The sequence below is a fragment of the Lissotriton helveticus genome, chromosome 1_2 (genome assembly GCF_964261635.1).
Source record: "Lissotriton helveticus chromosome 1_2, aLisHel1.1, whole genome shotgun sequence".
Lineage (NCBI taxonomy): Eukaryota > Metazoa > Chordata > Amphibia > Caudata > Salamandridae > Lissotriton > Lissotriton helveticus.
The window spans coordinates 280,373,164-280,393,171 of record NC_136058.1 but is presented as its reverse complement, the minus strand read 5'-3'; the positions used below and the strand labels follow the sequence as shown (position 1 = coordinate 280,393,171).

Here is a 20,008-nt window from a genome sequence, read left to right as displayed (position 1 = left end):
GGTACTCATAGTACGGCCCGAGTACTTCAAGGTCTTTTAAAGACCATTTACTTGCAAATGAGGCTTTGTTGTGTTTTGCCTCTCCTTAGCGCCCCTGCATCTCCACTCTATTACCGGAACATCGCCCAGCCCCCAGAGAGCAGAGTCTCTCGGAATCCAACCGGCGGTGTTTGTTGACACTTTAAAAAAAAAAAAATCACCGGTAGGATGTGTGCAAGGTCCGCGGGCCGCAAAGGAAGGCTTGCCGGGCCGCTATTGGCCCGCGGGCCGTACTATGAGTACCCCTGCACTAGAGGAATGTACCAGTGTAAGAACACCGGCGTTAGTAAGTTACCTCACCCACAGGAAGCGGGTGCACAGGTGCCAAAGTGTGTCGGGTTTCGTCACGCAGTCTGATGGTGCCTGAGGATGAAGATGCTGCAGGCGTCCAGGCGAGCAGTGTCCGGTGTGATCCAAGGGTGGATCGAAGATGTGAAGACCTGAAAGCAGAGGGGACAATGTTCAGAAGTCACTAGCCAGTGACTGGCGAGGAACCAGGATGAAACCAGGCGATGTCGGGTGCAAACAGGCAATGAGGTGCAGCTTGTCTCCGCAGCCACGTGGACACGAAGAGGTCTAGGACGTCGAGGAGTCGATCACGAGCTGTCCCACGAAGGCTCTAGCTGATGGCGATGTCGGCAACTTGATTGGAGCAAACAGGCCTTGGCTAATGCAAGCCACGCGGGAAGTGAAGAAAGCTTAATTCTCGGACCAGCAAGGTCAGAGGTGCTGCTCCTTTTTACAGGAGTGAGGGCCAGTCTGGAGCAACCAGACCAGCAGTTTAGATTGTAGATTTCGTCGCCAAGATGGCCACTAGCCGCGTGGCAAGTGACCGGGATGACGCGTCGAGTGGCAAAGTGCAAAAGGGCCCCCCGCAGATCGTGGAGATGCTGGGGGGCTGATCTTCGGCGCAAATGCTGCTCGGTGGTGGGGCTTCTCAAACCTCAAAGCACAGCGTTGAGGGAGCCTCGGGTGCTGCGCAGTCAGCTTCTCGGGGGTCTTTCAAGATGGCCGGTCCCACGTCTCTCGATGCCTCCACGGGTCTCTTCTTTTCAGGGACTGTGGATCGGGCTGTGAGATGTCTGGGAATCCAGGTCTTGTCAGGCTCTGGGCTCGGGCTCCGGCGGGAGGCGGCGGCAAAGCAGACGCCGAGTTGCTGGTTGGTGCCTGGGTGGTCACTCCTTGGCCACAAGGGAGATTCTCTTCAGTCTTCTGTGCAGCAGAATGTCGAAGCCCAGTTTTCTTCTTAATTCCAAGTCGAGTTCAGGATGATCTGAAGTCTCGGGACACAGCTCCTACTCTTATTCCAAATCTAGGGGCCGGATTACCTGCTAGGTCCCTCCTCTGGGTGGGACCAGGAAGGGGGGTGGTTACACCCCCTTTCCTTTGTCCAGCTTCGCGCCAAGACAGGGGCTGGAGAGCCCCAGCACCGGTTTGAACTGGCATATGCACAGGGACACCTTGTGTGCCCCAGGCATGTCTCATTCTATTCAGCCCTGTCCTACCCAATACACAAAATCCTGTCTGGGGTGGTGCTAGCACCTCCCAAGGCAGGAAACCCTTTGTCCAAGCCTCCCTCGCTGGAAGGACTCCCAGCAGCAGGAGGTCAGACTTGTGTCTGTGGTGGCAGCATCCATTTTGTGATGCTGAGGCTCTGGTTTAACTTTAACCGGGGTTCAGGTTAGGTACATGTCGTGTCCCTCTAGAAGGGTGGAATGCTACCCCCGTTGCCAGAACTGGAGAGGGGGTAGTATTCCAATTCGTATGACACCTTACTCGACATGTTTTGATAAAGCCAAACCAAAGTTAGCAAATAACCGTGAGGATTATAATGCACTTAAGAGTATATGGTATGGCAGTATCATGGAACAGCTACAGGAAGTGGTTCCGAAAGCTGCAGACAGGCTCAGCTCATGCTAGAGCACCATCTCACATATTTCCAAGCACTCTGCCTCCAGGATTGATGAGGCCTTCCATAGGAGTGGCTGATAGGAACATATGTGTCCATTTTAGGTTAGGTACAGGCATACTATACCTAAGTAAGGGGTGATTACACCGACTTACCCCGGCTGAGTGATCAGCCAGTTGTGTCAAATATGGAGGCCAGGCCAGGGGTGGCACAATACGTGCTGCAGCCCCTGGTAGGCCTTGGAAACACCTATGCCCTGGGTACACTGTTACAGGGGCCTATAAGGTGAACCAGTTCCAATTCGTAATGCACCTAGAGTGCATTGGCATTAATTTAGAGAGAGAACAGCAGGCTGTGGGTCTGATTAGCAGGCCCACAGCCACATTAAGTCATAAACCAGTGAAGCAAAAAGCAAACATTTGGGGTGACCATAGGATAGCAGACCCTACTCTCCTACACAGACGACCAGAGCTACTTGGAAACTTTTCTTGCTCAGAGAAAGTTATATAAAAAAAGGATTTGGGTGCATAAAAAGGAGATGAATGACGAGTTCTGGATCAATTTGCTGGCCAGCTCAAAGCTCCAGGATTCAAATAAATTTTGGAAAATTAAAAACCAGCTAACAAGATCGCGAAACTTATTAACATCAAACATCCAAGAAACCGAATGGGCAACTTTTCTATCGTCAAAATTTAAAGAAAACCCAACAACGGCACTTGGGCAACAATTCCTTCCGGTGGATCCCCATATAAACAGCAGCGAAGAACAACGCCGTAGCCACTCAACAACAATGGACTTAAGGAATACGGCACACCCTGCGACCACAGATGGCTACTACTCAACTGAGGAGATAATCACCATTATTAGAAAGGGTAAAAGCAACGGGGCACCGGGACCAAATGGTATCCCGCAAATTGCCTTCAAACACGCACCAGAATTTTGGGGTCCACCTCTTGAAAAACTTTTTGCAGATGTTCAAAAGTGTAATTGCATTCCCGAAAGCTGGAGAGGCTCTATCATCACGCCTATATATAAAGGAGGAGACAGAGTTAATCCACTAAACTATCGTCTAATAACACTGCAGGACATAGAAGCTAAATATTTCGCTTCTCTCCTTCTAAAAGACCTGGTAAATTGGGCAGAAGATAAAACAATGATTCCAATCAACCAAACTGGATTTAGAGACGGAATCGGAACTACGTCGAACATATTGTCAATAACCATAATAGCAGAAAAATGCCAGCGCACTAAACAGGAGCTTAACCTGTGCTTTAGCGACCTGCAGGCGGCATTCAATAGTGTTGATCGCCAGCTATTATGGGCGAAGCTGAGAGGATGGGCCATACCGGAGGGTATACTTAGGGGCCTACTCTTGTTCTACTCTGACACCTGGACACAAATCAAGCTAGGGGATGGGTCGCATCTATCAAGAAAAGTCTATACATCCATTGGATTAAAACAGGGTTGCGTTTTAGCACCTCAACTATTTAATCTATTCATCTCTGACCTTTCGGGCAAATTAAACAACTGTATTGCTCATGCACCGAAACTTGGCAACCTCCAACTTACTCATATGGCTTACGCTGATGACATTGTGCTTTTGAGTCTAACTAAAGTGGGCCTGTCTAGACTACTAGCAGCAACGTCGGAATTCCTGGCGGCAAACAACCTTGCTCTTAATCTGTCCAAGACAAAAACAATGTTAATAACAAACCGCCGATCAGCGCATCTTAATATCATGTTTAAAGGAAAACAGCTGGAAAGAGTATCAAATTATAAATATCTAGGATATTATATCGATGACAAACTTAACCTAAACGCCCCAAAAAAATACATGAAGCAAAGAGCTGGAGCTTTAATATTTGCATTAAGTACACTGTCAAAAAAACTGGAAGGTCCTTCGTTTACACCCGTTTTGACAGTGATGGCCACCAAAGTACTTCCTACCCTAGCGTACGCTAGTGTAGCAATGCAGGGCAAGGACGCTATTATTTTAAACAATCTTATTATAAAAATCTATAAGAAGGTTTTACAACTTCCAAACTCAGCTTCACCAGCTCAGATGCGCCTAGAATTCGGCCTAATGAATGAGTCACTGGGACGACTCTACACAAGCATCAGAGTATGGTACCGAATTAAAATGAATGCCATAAATAACACTCTGAATAGATTCTTATGGCAAGAACTAGAAAGCCAACAAAACTCAGCAGCTAATAAATATCTGACTTGTGCTCTGGAGCAAACATGCACCGCCAACCTGTGGGACAAATACTTGCCATTCACTTCATTTAAACAGGCATTAAATAAGGCGGCCAAATTTCATTCGCTAATTACTGATAAAGCCATCTTTTCAGGCCGCTCCCATTCTTGGACCGTGATTAACAGTTACAAAAAACTTATCCCGGCTGCCTATTTAGAAGCAACATATTCGGTCTTCATTAAAAAAAGGCTGGTGGCCCTGAGATTCGGAAAATTACCAACTCTGGCTGACGAACCGCCCTGGAAACAATTAGATTCAAATGTCTGTTGACTATGCGGCACTACAAAAAAAAATATTATCCACATCATATGCCACTGTAAGACTCTGAACCGGGAGTGTATGTACTTTTTAAAGAACATTTTCAGGGTCAAGAGACTATGCACCTGCAGGTCTGCCATTATTGATGCTTTGGACTCAACAGCCCCCATGATTAACTGCAAGTTATTAAAGTTCTTGATAGCCTTTGAAAATCGCTTGAAAGCAATATGAAATTTTAAAACAAAAAGTTTTTTTTTTAAATCTTGCTTTTTAAATTATATTCTGAAGACTTTTTACCATGAATGCCATAATGTCTGAGCCCTCTGCTCCTTAAGGGACCCCTCTGATACGGAGGTTGTTCCGTATGCTTCTATTCTCCAAGTCCTCCTGTTTCGTTTGGAGGTCAATGTGTTGCTCCTCGAGATTGGCCATTCTCCGCCATAGGTTCTCTTGGTCTTCTGATCGAGCATCCAATGTGTGCTCTAGGTCGTCAAGCCTCAGCTTCTTGAGGAGGATCCGTGGGGGCCAGAGGGCCAGATTTAAGCCACATAGAAGCAACCGGGTTGCCCCTGAGAAGGCTATTCAATGTGTCTTTGCCGGTTTTGGTACGTGGCATATTCCAGCAGGGGTACCCTACCTATGCATAGCTGGTGCATGGTTAGGGCAAGCGCGTACAGGGGCCCGGCCTAAGTTCTCTGATTTGAAGACTACTGGAGCAAGATACAACCCTGCAACCAGATGCAGTCGCTGAGGTTAGTTGCGGCTAAGTGTTGGGGGGTTTCAGGCCTCTTCTGAGTGAACAGGGGTGTATTCCAGAACACAGCATCGAGCCTTACTGTGTTTCTCACAGTAGGAGGGCAGTCTTGCATCTGGAAGAGGCCCAGGATCTCACAGATGCCCTGGTGGGTAATGAAGGAGAACACAGTCAGGCTGAAGGGCAGATCACCAGCATAACAATACTAAAAGTAGAGGGGATAGTGTCTGCAGGAGTGTCCAATGCCGGTGGCAGGTCAGAGCCACGTTAAAGAGCTAAAAAGGAGCTCAGGTTTAGGCAACAGTTCGTCGATCTGGTATGTGAAAAGAGGAAGGATGGGTCGCGACTAGGGGTGACACGATGGACAGTAGCTGAGGCATTATTCAGAGGAGAAATCCAGCAAGGCTGCATGCAGGGCAGCTGGGTGGTGGTACAGAGGCAGCGGAGGGGAGCAAAGCTCGCTGCACGATCACACACCCGATCAACCCTTACTTCTGAGATAGTCAGTACTCCACTGAGTACCCCGCGCTGTTGAGGGTGTCCTGGATCAGGCAGTGAGCGTGGATGCTTCCCCAGCCACTGCCAGGAGTCAAGCGTGGCAGTCCCACAGGCCGGGAAGGGGCGAACCGCAGCAGTGACGGACAACCCCAAGCAAGTGCACTGAGGCCTAGTGGGCCAGGCAGCCAGTCCCCACGCGGCAGCCAGCTCCCCACCAATAGGTCCAGTCAAGGGGCACACAACATGGAAGCTGCGGTAGGCGGGCCGGGGCCTCTAAGGCATGGGAAGAGGGATGGCCCGCAGGAGCAGTGGCGGCTCCCGGGCAGGTGCGGCAAGAGCCAAATGCTCGCGATGCGGAAGCAGTTGCAGGTAGGGCCGCTGGCCCAGGCAAAGCAAGGTTGCAGTCCCCTCCGCCAAGCAACGACGCGGTGGGCCCACCACAGTTTCCGGGCCTCGTGCAGCCATCCAGGCTGCAATTGCCATTCACGGTCCAAAGGCAGCGGCAGGAGACCGGATGATCCTCCCCACCCGGGCCTCATGCAAGGAACCAGGTTCAAAAGGTAAGGCCCCCCTCACCTTGGCAAAATAAAGACGCTGGGCCAGGGCGAAGAATCAGCTGAGCCAGCAGAAATGTAGAAGGGTTCAAGCTGCCTCTCCCTGGTGAAGAGAGCGAAGCCAAGGAGGGAGCCTCCGAGGGTGTGCTCAGCTCTGCGACCCCATGTCAGGTCCCAAAATGGCGGATGCTGTCGAGCAGGGAGCCCTGCGGTGGCAGGTATGTCGATCCACAGGGAGCTGGAGGATCGTTTCTCATCTCCTACGCAGTCCACTCCTACTCTGGTGTTCGGGCAATTCATCGTGGGGTTACAAAAGTCCTGATGCTGATGGATTGGCTAAAAAGGCTGCAGGGAAGTGGAGACACGAGACCGTGCATCTCACTCCATTAGCGGCTTACCCACGCCCCCTGCTTTATTCTTTTAACATTTGTGTTTACTTTTCTTTCTCTCACTGCAAAGTGAATGGAGTATTTAAAGTGAATAATGTGACAATGTAGGATGTTGTTTTTGCAATACGAAATTATAGTCCCATGTATGAGACTGACCGACAGCTTATTGTTAAAAAATCCCAATCCCGCTGGAATTTCAGATTGCTCACTATTTGTCCTGAAGATGATTTTAACTAACTAAAAGATCGAAACGTCGTCGACCCGCCCACAACAGGAACCCCTTCTCATTGTACATATTCATGTGGGAGTTCCTATTCTGTTGTAATTGTGATATTTCTTAGTTCACTCTCACAATACACACTTTTTCACTTATGAGAGCACCTGACAATACCTTAAGATACCATTGAAAATAATCCCTGGGGTTGTTGCTCTGGACCATGTAAGGCCAACCCTGAACCATTGTTCTCTTCAAACATATTAAAACCCAGGTTCGTTTTTCGAGGTACCCTTGTTCTCCTAGACTACTGCGTCACTCAGCGCCTACCCACTCATTGTGCCTGTACACCTTTGCTCTACTGAAGGTTTACTCTATTGATAAGCCAGTCCCTTTGTCCTTCCTGCAGTTCTGCTTTACACCTTCACTTCACTGCTTCCCTTCCCTTTGCTGCTACCTCATAGCTGTTGGTTCCTTTATTGTCATACCCCTCACTATTTCATTGCCCATGTCCCTGACTTAGCACTCACCTTTCATATAAATCGCTCAATATAGTCCTTGCGAGTAAAGCAGCCCACTCTTCCTGTCCTTACTCTGCTCCTGCCCCCTCACACTCCTCATAACCTGCAATACCCTCACTCTGCGCTCATATTTCACGTTGATCCTATTTCCTCGCTCTCTTCTGTTAACCCTAACCTTTCCATACCTCCTCATTGCACTTTTCATTCTGCTTTCCTGCTTTACTCATACAGTGTGCCAGTCTCTTTGTTTTCCCTTTCTCTGCCCCTTCCTTCTACTGTTTGTCTACTTCTGCCCATTCATCTCTATGTACACACTGTGCCCCTGTCCCCTCAGCTCTGACTCTACCTAATGCGTGCCAAAAACCAATAACTATTTGCTGTTCAATTCTGTAGCATAAACGACCTTATGCTACATCTGTGCCACGACTCAGACAGTAGTGTTGGATGACTATAAATTAATACACTTTCTAAAGTAATGCACAAAGCAAGCTGAATTGCCTGTAATAAATGTTAGAAATATTGTCCGCAACACAAGCACATAAATATTTCACTCAGAATCGCACAATTTAATAAAGTGGGGAAGTTGGGATTTATATATAATTATCCTGCTAGGCTGCTTCTGAGGCATATAACTTTGTGTATAAACTGTATCTCCCCCAATTCCACCTGTAAATGTTCCATAGCACCACTGTTGTGAACCAAGAGACTGTAGCATCCCATGTACCTAAAGTGAAGTCATGCCATAAAACAAAAGGCTAGGCGCAGCCCATGGATCCACCCGAGGACATTGCTGGATCCTTATTTTATTTATTCTGTTTACAACACGTGCCTGCTCTGAGACCGTGAGGAAGGAAAGTCTGGGCTCGGCTGAAACCCTAACCAGGGGCCTTAAAAACATACATTTAACTACAGAGACAGCTCTGTTTTACCGGCACCAATCGAAAGATTAAAGAGGCCACACTGTCAGCGAGCAGCATGCATAGGCAGCACGGCCAATGCACTCAATGGCAGGGTGAGCAAGTGATGACAGACAGGCAGGTGAGAGCGGGAGCGACGGGTGAGCATGTGAGACACTGGCTGTCATTGCATGCCCTTTTCATGCTATTCCCGGCAAATGCAGCGCCAGAGGAATTACAACAGCAGAAATAGTGCCGATTCCATGCCTGCTGATTTCCACGGGGCCGCATGGAGTGGCGGGACGTACTTTGAGTACTGCCACCTTAAGGTGATATTTTGCTTATCTGTATAGCTTTTTAAGCCATCATATAATCACCTTGAAGCCAAGAGAGAGTGATTAAGAGAAAATAAAGAGAGAGGAAGTGTTGGGTCTTCATCAATTGTGTGGTGCGCGGGTGCCATCAAGGCAACTGCGCTGGTGAAAACGTTGGTGTGTGCATTCTCAGCAATTGGTGCCAGGACGGTTGCCTCACTGGTCGTATACATTGCTCTGACAATAAAGAAGATTTTACCTGATCCTGTTTGGACCCCTTGTCTTCCTTTCAGAAAGGAAGAACACAAAGCAGAGAGACTGAGCCTTGTAAATGAAGTGAGTATTCTCTAAGACATTGGTGTCTCATCAGTGAGGGCAGTAGTGCTTTTTGGGTAACCAGCCTAAGCATCTGACCAACAGCTAAGCAGTACAGACAATTAGAAACAATGGCAGGAGTGATCAGTGAAGGATGCTGTTGGGGTGACGGTAAGAAGAATCAGATGCTGACAAAGCTTTGTAAATTTTAGAGATACTATGGTGGGTTAGATAGAATCCCACTTCCACAGGAAACTGTACAGCTGCTCCACAATGTACAGTCCAACCTCTCTTGAGACTAATACTAATAGTTTAATTTTGCTGTGTGCCCACTGTTAGAGAGGTGTTGGAAGAAGATCTGACCTGGGAGAACAGAGACCATTAATTTTGGAGATTTTAGGTCTTTAATAGGTGTTCAAGTGATAGGAGGAAGCAAGTTAGGCTCGCAAGAGAGGCTGTGTGAATTACTTCTGTTTATCCAATCTTTTTCTCAATTGTTCTGATTTAACCGCATCACTGCTGTAAGTATCCAGACTACCTTTGTTTCTAGAGGTACACTGTTATGCTTTCACTTAGTATTACCTACTGGAAGTCATATTTCATAATCCTTTTGCCCCTACTCAAGGATTTCAATTTACTATATACACCACACTATCTGTAAAAACATTTTCTAGCAATCCCACACACTTAGGTTGTAACATTTCCTCTTCTTGCACTGTTACTATTTTTAGAAATCATTATTAGTTATTACTCTCCTGCTACTAATGTTCGTATATGTGATGCATGCTTGACTGTTGGGTTTGCACAGTCATGGTCTTCAAACAACTAAAGTAGCTAAATGGACTGGACATTTCATACCCTTTGGCCATGAATGATAATACATGGTTGATCCTTTGTACCACCCAGAGCCGGTCAGCCCTTCTCTTGCTTGCTCAGAGAAGGACTTTTAGAGCTATGTTTAGTTTCTGATCCAGCAACTGCTTCGATGAACCTCTACAGCAGAAATACCAAATACAAAGCCTTGGATGGCTAATGTCCCAGTAGTTGATCCAGCTGGATAACTAAGTTTTGTGCAGTAGATGCACCATGGGTAATTATACTTTATATTCACTTGCTGTGCTTTATCATGTGCTGTTGGCACTAACATCTTTACAAATAGGAGTTTCTTTCAGGCTATGGTAAAGCACTGTCACTACCTTGTGTAGCTTACTTGGTTCTATTGTAAAGCGCTCTGACACCTTTGGGTAAATTTCGCGCTACTAAAACTGCATTAAATAAAATAAACACTGATCAAAGCAGTAGCACCCCATCATCAAACTCTGAATCTAACTGCGCACCTGTTCGGGACTGGTCTCTCGCACCACTAACCTAAGGATCTGCGAACGAAAACTAGCTCCCAAACACCTGCGGTGGGAAGAAGCGGTCGGACGGTCACTTCCGGAAGGGGCGGGCGTGTCACTTTATGTAACCAATCACAGCATTGATAAGGCAGAGCAGTCACCAAGCCCCGCCTCGGGCCGTCCCGTAACCTGTCAATCATTATGAACTAGTTGTTCGCTGCAACTTTCTCCCGGTCATTATTATTTTTTTTTTTATTATAGATTGATCGGGTTTGATTGTGGAAAGAAGCAACCTTATGTAATCTAACGGGGAATGTGACTTAAATTAAACTTTCGTCCGATGTGAGAGATTTGCCATGTATGAGGTGTATAATTCTTGGCAAAAGACATAATGCACTTCCATTGAGGTTTTTTGCTACCTTCAACTACGTAGTGATTTACTACCTCAACCATAAGACTGGACTCCGCCACCCGCTCTTGGGGAATTTCCCATCCTGCATGTTCCGAAATACTCCATCAGCCGCAGCATTCTCAAACTACAACTCCCAGATGCCCTTGCGAGGCAGGTCGCCATGTTGGAGGCTCCGGCAAAACTGCACATGAACACGATAGGGGCAGGGGAGCAGAGCAAGCACGGTCCCGCCTCCACTCCTTGATTGGGCGCTAGCCCGGTAGCCGAGCGACTGGTTGGCTGAGCTGCTCTGTCCGTTAGTGCGTCTCCATAGGACAGGGTGAGAGTGTGAGGTGAGTCTGTGCTGCTGGGGACTCATGTGTGCTGCTGTTTAAAGACATGTAAAGTGCGTGCGCTGTTGCATGGTACCCCTAGGAAAAGGGGCGAGGTTTGGAGGGGTCTGACGTGGGGCGATTGAAGCTGGGGAGCAAGGGCCTCACATACCAGGGCAGATATATGTCAGGTTGCATTCCAGTGGGGGCATAGTTGGCCTTAGGGGTCTCCTATGGTGCTTTACAGGGGCTCTGCAGGTTAGTCTATTGGAATTTTGGGGTGGGGGTGAGCCGGCAGAGAAGACGTGTTCGCAGAGGCTGGGCCTTATGCAACAACATTGTGATGCCTGTGGGCCAAACTGGACATTATAAGATTCCTATGCAGTTCGGAGCTGTAGAAGCGGTTTGAGGTGTGAGGCGTGGGAACACGCAGCATGACAGTTATGGCTGTTTGCAAATCAGACTATAGCTTTCACCTCATGGGTCTCCCCGGGACCCATATCTGATTTCAATCCGGAAAGGATTATCTTGAGAGGTTGAATGTGTGTACTATGAGCTCAGGCAGCGTTCTTGTCATGGTCTTTTCTGTTCCTCATGGCCAGAGTGTAGCACTGTAGATTTATCAAAATAGCTACCGATTGGCTGTTTTATGGTCTCTAGAGAAGTTATAGCCTGGGAGGGGGGATAGAGGTGCATGCCTATGCGAGGATGTTGCCTTGGCATTAGTGTTCTTCCACAGAGTTTTACAGAGGGCACATAAATGCATGACTGTTTTGATAGGCTGCATTTTTGGAGAGGAGCCTCGTGGAGGCAAGGGGGGCTTCAGGCTGCTTCTTAGGTAAGGAACTGATGAGGGCTTCGAGGATGCTGTGGTAGCCCAAAGGGAAGAACATGGTATGTAGAGTCTCGTGTAGCATGGCAGTGTTTTCTAACTAAACACAAAGACTGGTGTGGCCTTAAAATTCTTAGGTAGAACAAATGCATAGTGGGCTGGATTTGGGTTGGTGGTCACTATGTAGCATATCTGTAATTGGTGTCAACTGTTTAACTCTTAGGGCCAGCTGTATCAAAGGGTTTTGCCAATTCTGTGTCTATGGGAAAATGTGTTCATACATAAGGCCCGTAGTGTCCGGGGCAGGCTGACCATTGACTTTACTAATGCTCTGCATTATTACAGTAAAGTATGAACGGCTTTCTGACCTGTATGTGCTGCTATAAGGCCACCTCATCCACTGCATAAGATTCCTTATTAATATCGCTAAAGAGAGACATTCATGGTGATGTTTTCTGTTACACATTGTGTGCTGCAGCTGGCCCACCACCCTCTATGTTGTCATGTAAACGTATGCTCACTACTCAGCACACATGCTCAGTATGCATGGCTTCCCTTGTGTCGTCGTGCTTTGGCTGCTCAAGAAACCTATCTGCTTTTGAATTGAGGTATATTACTAGAAATAAATAGAATAGACATTTAGTGGAAATTTGTGTGGAGTAATACTGAAAAAGGCTAGAGCGCGGTTTTGTGCAACAGTAATGTCTATCAGTAGCTCTAGAACATTCCTAGGGAGAAGTACAGTGGATATGGGGAAATAGCGACAGGTAGCATTCCAGCCTGTTTTTTTTGTGTTGATGCATACATCATGGTAGACTGCTATGAGTGGCTGCTCTCAGAAAGCTATTTTGGCTCAGATGGGACACCATAAAAGGTTTGGCGGTATAACAATGCTTGATGGATGTATAGGAAGTGCCACTTCTGTGTGAGTTTGCAGAGGCTACTCAGTGGATGCTACATAACCAGGGTGGGTGGTCTGAGGATACAAATCATTGACACCAATTTAGTAATACCTAGCTGCAGTGGGAGGAAGAAACATTATATTGAAAGATCTTTTGGAATAGGTCTGTCTTGAGGTAGGTTGTGCCTTACTGATAAAGGCTGTAAAAATATGTGCCTTTCATAGGATGTGCTGTTTGACTGGTAAAGTGCTTCTCATATGTCTGTGCGGGGCAGGATTTAGTTTGTAGGGCGATGTACAACGTCTCATACACCAGGACTGTGGAGACATTTGACAGCCTTCCATGGGAGTCAGATTGGGCTCTGTGAGCTGATTTTCCGGTGGGTCTTATAGTCACGTCTATGTGGCGAGTGGCAAGCAGGAATGCCCAGGCTGCAGTGCTTCTTGTTTTAGTGATGGGTTGTCATACTAAAAAGCTACTATTGGAATAAGGTTGTCGACTTTTAATCTGTAGGTGAATTGGAGACTGGTCATGCCAGTTTGCACTCCCTGGGGCTTAAGGTGCAGGCTGGGCATCCTTTTCCTCAATGACTGGAATCAGATTAAGAGATTGCCTACAGATTAGGTCTTTTAATTTGCATTTCCATGCTCAGCGCTAGAACCAGTGCATGGTGAAGGCTTGCATCCGATAGAGACTTCTAGCCTTGGATTCCTTACCTTTAGAATTATCCCCAGGTGTCAGACTGGATCCATGAATTTTCCATGAGCAGTACCCCTGCGCACCAGTAGGTGACGTAATTTGGCTCTGTATGGTGTCATCCGCGTCAGAAGTAAAGTGCCTGGTGCAGGGGCGTAACACAGGCCCACGCAGCCCCCGCGGTGCAGGGGGGCCTCTAGCTCCAAGGGGCCCCCTCGGCACTGCACTGTGGCCGGAGAGCTCCTGATTGAGCCTGGAGGGGGCCCCTCTAAGTACCGTGCAGGGAGGCCCCCTCACTTTTCGTTACGCCAGTGGTCTGGTGCCTATGTACGTGCTACTCCAGCGTGCTGATGCCATTTCTTTTCTTTCCACGCCAGTCCGCGCAGATCTGGAGAGAGCTACTCCCAGTGAATTTTTGACTTACCTTTTTGACTTTTTGTCAGTCTTTTGAGATTTTCCTCCTGGTGTGGAAGTATGTAAGCTAGAAAGGCCTGCTTCAAACCCTAAGACGTCTGTTACCAGCAGATGTTAGTGATGAACCCGCACCTTGTTTGCCTGTGGTGCCTTGAGCGTGACCGCGATGCCCTGCGTCGACTGCCACACCATGCACCCCAAGGCCTTGAGGGAGCGCCCGACGTACAAAAGTCTTGATTCCAGCTGATTGTTTGCGAAGCTGAAGATCCTCGTCTCACTCAGTCGTCTACGGGCAAGTCCCACAAGCGCAAGAAGAGTAAGAAGTCGAAGAGGTCTTCCACTTCACCTTGCCCATCGAAGTCATCCGACGAGACGAGGGAGCGTCATAATTCGAGGCCTGGCTTCGCGGTTGAGCCTGGGCCGGCCCCTCACATCCCTGAGTTTCTGGGAGCCGAAATGACCCCGTCCAACTTCGCGAGTTCTATGAGGCAATGCACCTCATATAGGCAGACTGCTGGCAGACCTTCTAGCCCCCACTGGTTCTCTGCTGGCGGTTCTGCCCTGGCTCCACTTTGGCCCCTTTGATCAAAGGATGTATCCAGGCCTGTCGTACCACCGTGACTTTCCCTAGCTCCATGGGTGCCCTCTGGCGGTGCCATCCCCGTTCTCATCTCCAACACAGAGCCGGAGGGGTGTTGTCAGACTGGAGCCATGCCTTCCAGGCCAGAGCTCTATTGTTATGGGCTGGGACTTTGGGATGATTGAGAGGGGTTGCTGGACCCTGAAGAATACCAGCCCCCAGAGCCCAACATGAACTGTTATGAAGTATTGGCGGACGCCAGCGGTTTAGACACCTCTCCAGATACTGGAATACTCTCTTCCCCCCCCTACCGTGGTTCCGGAGGAGGGGGGCTTCCTTTGCTATGGTGATGAGAAGGGCTAGCTGAGGTCCTGGACCGTAACCTACCTTCAGTGGTAGTCAAGACTTGATGGAGGTGCTTCAGCTGGGAGTGACCCAGCAGAACCGCTTCTCCCATTTTTAATAAAGCCCTCAAGGATGTCTTGTTGGTGATTTGGTCCAAAACCTCCAGAGGGGCTCATGTGAAAAGGATGATTGGTCGCCGCCACTGCCTCACCCCAGGGGACTCTAACTTCCTCACGCAACATCCTACTCCGTAGAGCTTGGGAGTCTACGCCTCCACCTCCCGGATAAATCCTGGCACATTTCTTACCACCCCACAGGATAGAGAATCAAAGAGGCTGGATGCCTTGGGAAAGAAAATGTTTTCTTCCACCAGCCTGGCACTATGATTTGTGAATACCATGTGCATTTTGGGTCATTACTCCCATGCCCTATGGGATTAATTCATTCAGTTGCTGCCCATGGTCCCGGAGTAGGCCTAAGCCATACTCTCCTAAGCTATGTCTGATGGCAGAGATGGAGCAAAGTTCACAATTCAATGTGGGCTGGACATGGCCGACTCGCTGGGCAGAGCAGTTTCTTTGTCAATAGCCTTGTGGCACCACGCTTGGCTGAGAACAGCTGGCTTTTCCGGGGATGTCCTAGCGTCACTTATGGACATGCCCTTTGAGGGCTCCTGTCTCTTCGGAGACCAGGCAGACTGACTGGAGCGCTTCAAGGATAGCGGAGCAACAGCCAGGTCCTTGGACCTTTCTATGACCCCTCGCATGCCCCAGTCCTCCTTTCGCGGCAACGGAAGGGGGGGTTCCAGCTGCGTCTTTACCAGCCCCGCCACCACGCAGGCTTCCCAGCCTCTGCGTGGCCGAGTACACCGTACCAACAGACCCCTTGGTGCAAGCAGCCTGATGTTTGGCCAGTCCTCTACTACACCAGTAGCCGCAGTCTCCAAACCCCTTTAGTTTGTCCTCTTACCATCATGGTCAACCAGTGGGAGGCAGGTTATGCCATTGCCTCCCCCAGTGGAGGTCTATAACATCAGACTGCTGGATTCTTCAGATTGTCCGAAGGGACTACTCCCTCCCCTTTGTGACTGCCCCACCGCCCGTGCCACCCACTTGCAACAGGCTGACGTAGGACTATCTATCCTTGCTCCGCCAGAAAGTGACGGCTCTCTTGGCCAAGGGAGCCATAGAGAGGGTGCAGAAGTAGGTTGTGGTTTAGTCTAGCTGCTTTCTGGTGCCCAAGAAAGATGGAGGCCTTCTTCCTATCCTAGATCTGCACCCTCTCAATTTTTTCCTCAAAAAGGAGAAGTTCAAAATGCTCACGCTCGCTCAAGTCCTGTCTAACCTAGACCCAGGAGACTGGATGGTATTGTTGGACTTGCAGGATGCATACTTTAACATTCCCATCCCTTGCTGCCTATAGGCATTACCTGTAGTTCAAGGTGAGCCACAAGCACTTTGTCTGCTGTCCTTTTTGACCTTACCAGCACCCCTCAGGTGTTCAAGAAGGTGCTGGTACTGGTTGCAGCTCATCTGCAGAGCTCAAGAGTGCCAATATTTCCCTATCTCATTGACTGGGTGTTAAAGGTGGGTTTGCTACAGGTTATTTTCTCCAACCTTCAGACTACGGCAGACCTCCTACTCTTACTGGGGTTCACTATCAACGTGCTTAAGTCACACCGGACTCCCTCTCAGAAGCTCCCTTTCACCGAAGCCGTTTTGGACACGGTGCAGTTTTGGGCATATCCTCCCGAATGGCGAGTCCAGGATTATCAGGCTATGATACTGATGTTTCCACTTCTATTCTGGATTTTGGTGAGACAGATTCTGAGGCTGCTGGGCCACATGGCCTCCTGCCTCTGACACATGCCTGCCGGCATACGTGGGCTTTGCAGTGGGACCTGAAGTTCCAGTGGATGCAGCACTCTGTGGCATGGTACAAAAGATCTGCATTTTTATTAACAAACAGTGATGCAGTTAGCAGCAGACTCCTCTTCTTCCCCAACCAGATCTGACAGATGTGTCACTTCTGGGATAGGGTGGCCATGTGGAAGAGGTGGAGATCAGAGGCTTCTGGTGGAAACCAGACTCCACATCAACCTACTGGAGCGCTGGGCGATCTGGCTGGCATTAAATCCTTTCTGCCCTCCATCAAGGGAAGGATAATGCAGGTGTTCACGGATAACACCACTGCCATGTGGAACTGCAACAAACAGAGTGAGGTGGGGTCATTAACCCACAGTCAAGAGGCCCTGCATCTCTGGACGTGGCTGTAACGCCCGGGTATACCCTTGGTGGTTCCATACCTGACATGCGTTCTGAATGCCAGGGCGGGCTAACTCAGCTGAAGAAGCCTAGTGTTCACAAATAGTGTCTCCATCTGGAGGTGGCACAAGGTCTCTTTGAGCTGTGGGGAGAGCCTTGGTTAGATCTGTTCACCACCGACGAGAATGCACAATGTCAGCATTTATGCATGATGGAGTTTCCAAGGCGGGTCTTGCTCTGAGACACTTTTCATCTCGAGTCCAGCTGAGACCTCCTATACTCCTTTCTGTCCATACCACTCCTGCCCAGAGGTCTCCAGAAGATCAGGAATGACCAGGTCGAAGTCATCCTTATGGCTCCGGACTGGGCTCATAGAGTTTGGTATCTTGAGCTGTTGAGGATGGCCATCTGTCCTCTGATCAAGCTGCTTCTTCGGGAGAGTCTTCTGTTACAGCAGCAAGGTGAGAACCCTCTCCTCCCAAACCTGTCATTGCTCCGCCTTCATGCGTGGAGATTGAGCGGCGACGGTTGACAGCTTTTGACCTTCCGCCCATAGTCTGCACTGTTATCTTGGTAGCCAGGCATCCCTCCACCAAGACTGTATATGCCTGCCATTAGGGCAAGTTTGCAAAAAGAAACTGATGTCCCCATGACAGGTGCCGACTAAATAGGCACAGCACTTCTGGCGCTGAAGACACCACTCTGAGCTGAACAACGGCACCTACTGGCGAACAGGACTACTTTGCATGAACAATTTCCGGATCCAGTCTGATGCCTGGCGATATTTCAAAGCTAAAGAATCTGAGGCTAGATAGAATCTCTACCAGCTAAGGCGTTACTGAAGGTAAGTAACTTGTTCATTATGTATGTTCAGGGTTGACATGCCTTTGTCTTGCTCAGTAGTTGAGGAGCCATCCTTAAACACGGGTAGAGCAAACCTTGTGTGGGGGGGGGCGGGGAGGGGCAGGGTTGGAGGAAGTTGTGTTGGGCCCATTGTTAGGATAGTATGCAAGGCAAACTAAAGAAACAGATCTCCACTTTAAAGGGAAAAGTCTGGATGAAGTGATATAGTTTATGGATGAGGTTAAAGGAGAATGTGTCTCATACCATTGGTCAATGATGCCATACTGTGTCCTTTTAGGATCTTAGCTGCTTCTCAATTTTTTTTTTTTTGTAAAATTTTTATTTTGCAGTTTTAAGTACAAACAAGAACATACATGAAAAGGTCATCTAGGTGCTACATATTCCGCCTTACAAGGACACTGATTCAGGAGCATTGTTCCCACGGAAGTAAGTCCGTGTTCCGTGATGAAGGCCATAGCACCAACAGTTCGGTGAAGCCAGCGTCAGCAGCGGCCGGGGCGGATGCCAAGGGGAAGGGACCCCAGACCAAAGTTCTGTACCGCACAGCCGAATAGCCATGGCCCCAGCAATGAGCAACAAACACCAGAGTGACCAGAACAAGAAGAAAGTAAACAGTTCCCCCCCACCCCCCCACCCCCTCATGGTGGTGACCCCATCACACATACTCGCACATTCGGCCTCCATACTAAACCTGAAAGAGATGCAGTGACCTCAAGGATGCAGGACATACAGCTGCGGGCAGACCTTTGGACAGGAAGTCAACTAATGGGCCCCATTGGAACTGAAAATCCTTGAATTTACCCAGGAAGATGTCCGCCAACCTCTCCATGCTTAAAAGCTTCCAAAGTCGAGCATGCCACAGAGATATTGCCGGTGCCTCACTCCGCTTCCAGGCAGCAGCCAGTGTAAGCTTGGCGGCGCCCAGACAGAGCCATAAAATCTTCTTGTCGGCCCGAGTTTGATGTTCAAGACCGGGGTCACGCAAACCCAACAGAACGAAGGCAATATCGTCCTCCACTGGGTAGTGAAGGATGTCCCTGATATGCGAGAGAATCTCCTCCCAAAAGGGCCTAATCACTGGGCAGTCCCACCAGATGTGGCGGAAGTCCCCAAGCAGCCCGCATCCCCTCCAGCATAGGTCAGACGTGGCTGGATAAATACGGTGAAGTCGAGTCGGGCACATATACCACTGCGTCAGCGTCTTGAGGTGGGCCTCCCGCAAGTGGAGCGAATGATTAAATGTCGCTATGTCCCTCCACAAGGCCGACCACTCCGCATCGGAGATGTCTCTCCCCAGCATGACCTCCCACTGGCCCATGTAGCGGTGCCTAGGCGCCACAGCCGATTTAAGCAACAGCTGGTATAAGAAGGAGATGGCTCCCCTCATGACATTCGACCGCAGTATGAAAGCCTCGAAAGGCGATGGGGGTCTCGTCGCAGCCTCCATCATCACGGGTGAGGTGGCCCAGTGATACAGTTGTAAATGACGAAACCGTTCAGTATGGGCTAACCCGTAGTCCCTCATACAGTTAGCAAAGGTTAGGGGTACCCGCCCATGAAACAGATGAGTCAGTGCCCGGCAGCCTCCCTCCCTCCATGCATCAAAGACCCCCTCCCGAAGCGCCGGCGGAAAAGCTGGATTGAAGTGGATAGGCGTAAACGGCGATGGGAACGTAGTCCATCGCTCATCAGCAGCTAAGGAATCCCAGACCTTCAGGGTGGTACCGGTAGGAGTACTGATATAGGCGTTCAGCGGACGGTCCTTCTTAGGCTTCCACGCCAGGTCCCAGACTGACCTGCCAGCCACGCTCCGGTCCATATGCAGCCAATGTTTCTCAGACGTCTGCTGCGACCACTCTACCAGCACTCTCAATTGCGCCGCTTTATAGTAAAGCTGTAGATCAGGAAGACCCACACCTCCCTCGGATCTCAGCTGCCGCAACACCGTAAAGGAAAGGCGGGCCCGGCCCCCCTGCCATACAAAGCGCAGTATCTGAGTTCTGAGACGCCGAAAAAAATCGTTAGGAAGAGGGATGGGTAGGGCCTGAAATAAGTATAAGTATTTAGGGAGGAGAACCATCTTAACAGCATGGACCCTGCCCAACCAAGATATAAATTTGGGCTTCC

The 20,008-nt window shown here is 49.1% G+C and overlaps 1 protein-coding gene across 7 annotated transcripts in view; it reads left to right on the top strand.

Moving 5' to 3' along the window:
* The first annotated feature begins 10,871 nt into the window (after nucleotides 1-10,871).
* ERI3 (ERI1 exoribonuclease family member 3) overlaps nucleotides 10,872-20,008 on the top strand; it is a 1,714,120-nt gene continuing 1,704,983 nt past the window's right edge. For 2 of the 7 annotated variants that reach the window (XM_078671725.1, XM_078671720.1), the window contains exon 1: nucleotides 10,872-11,005. Coding sequence is in view for 1 of the 7 variants with exons in the window: in XM_078671723.1 (XP_078527849.1) it covers nucleotides 11,218-11,242 (25 nt within the window). In the remaining 6 variants the exon portion in view is untranslated. Of the gene's footprint in view, nucleotides 11,059-11,202; nucleotides 11,243-20,008 lie in introns of those variants that run through there. The other 5 variants (XM_078671724.1, XM_078671727.1, XM_078671726.1 and 2 more) reach the window with 5 other exon arrangements.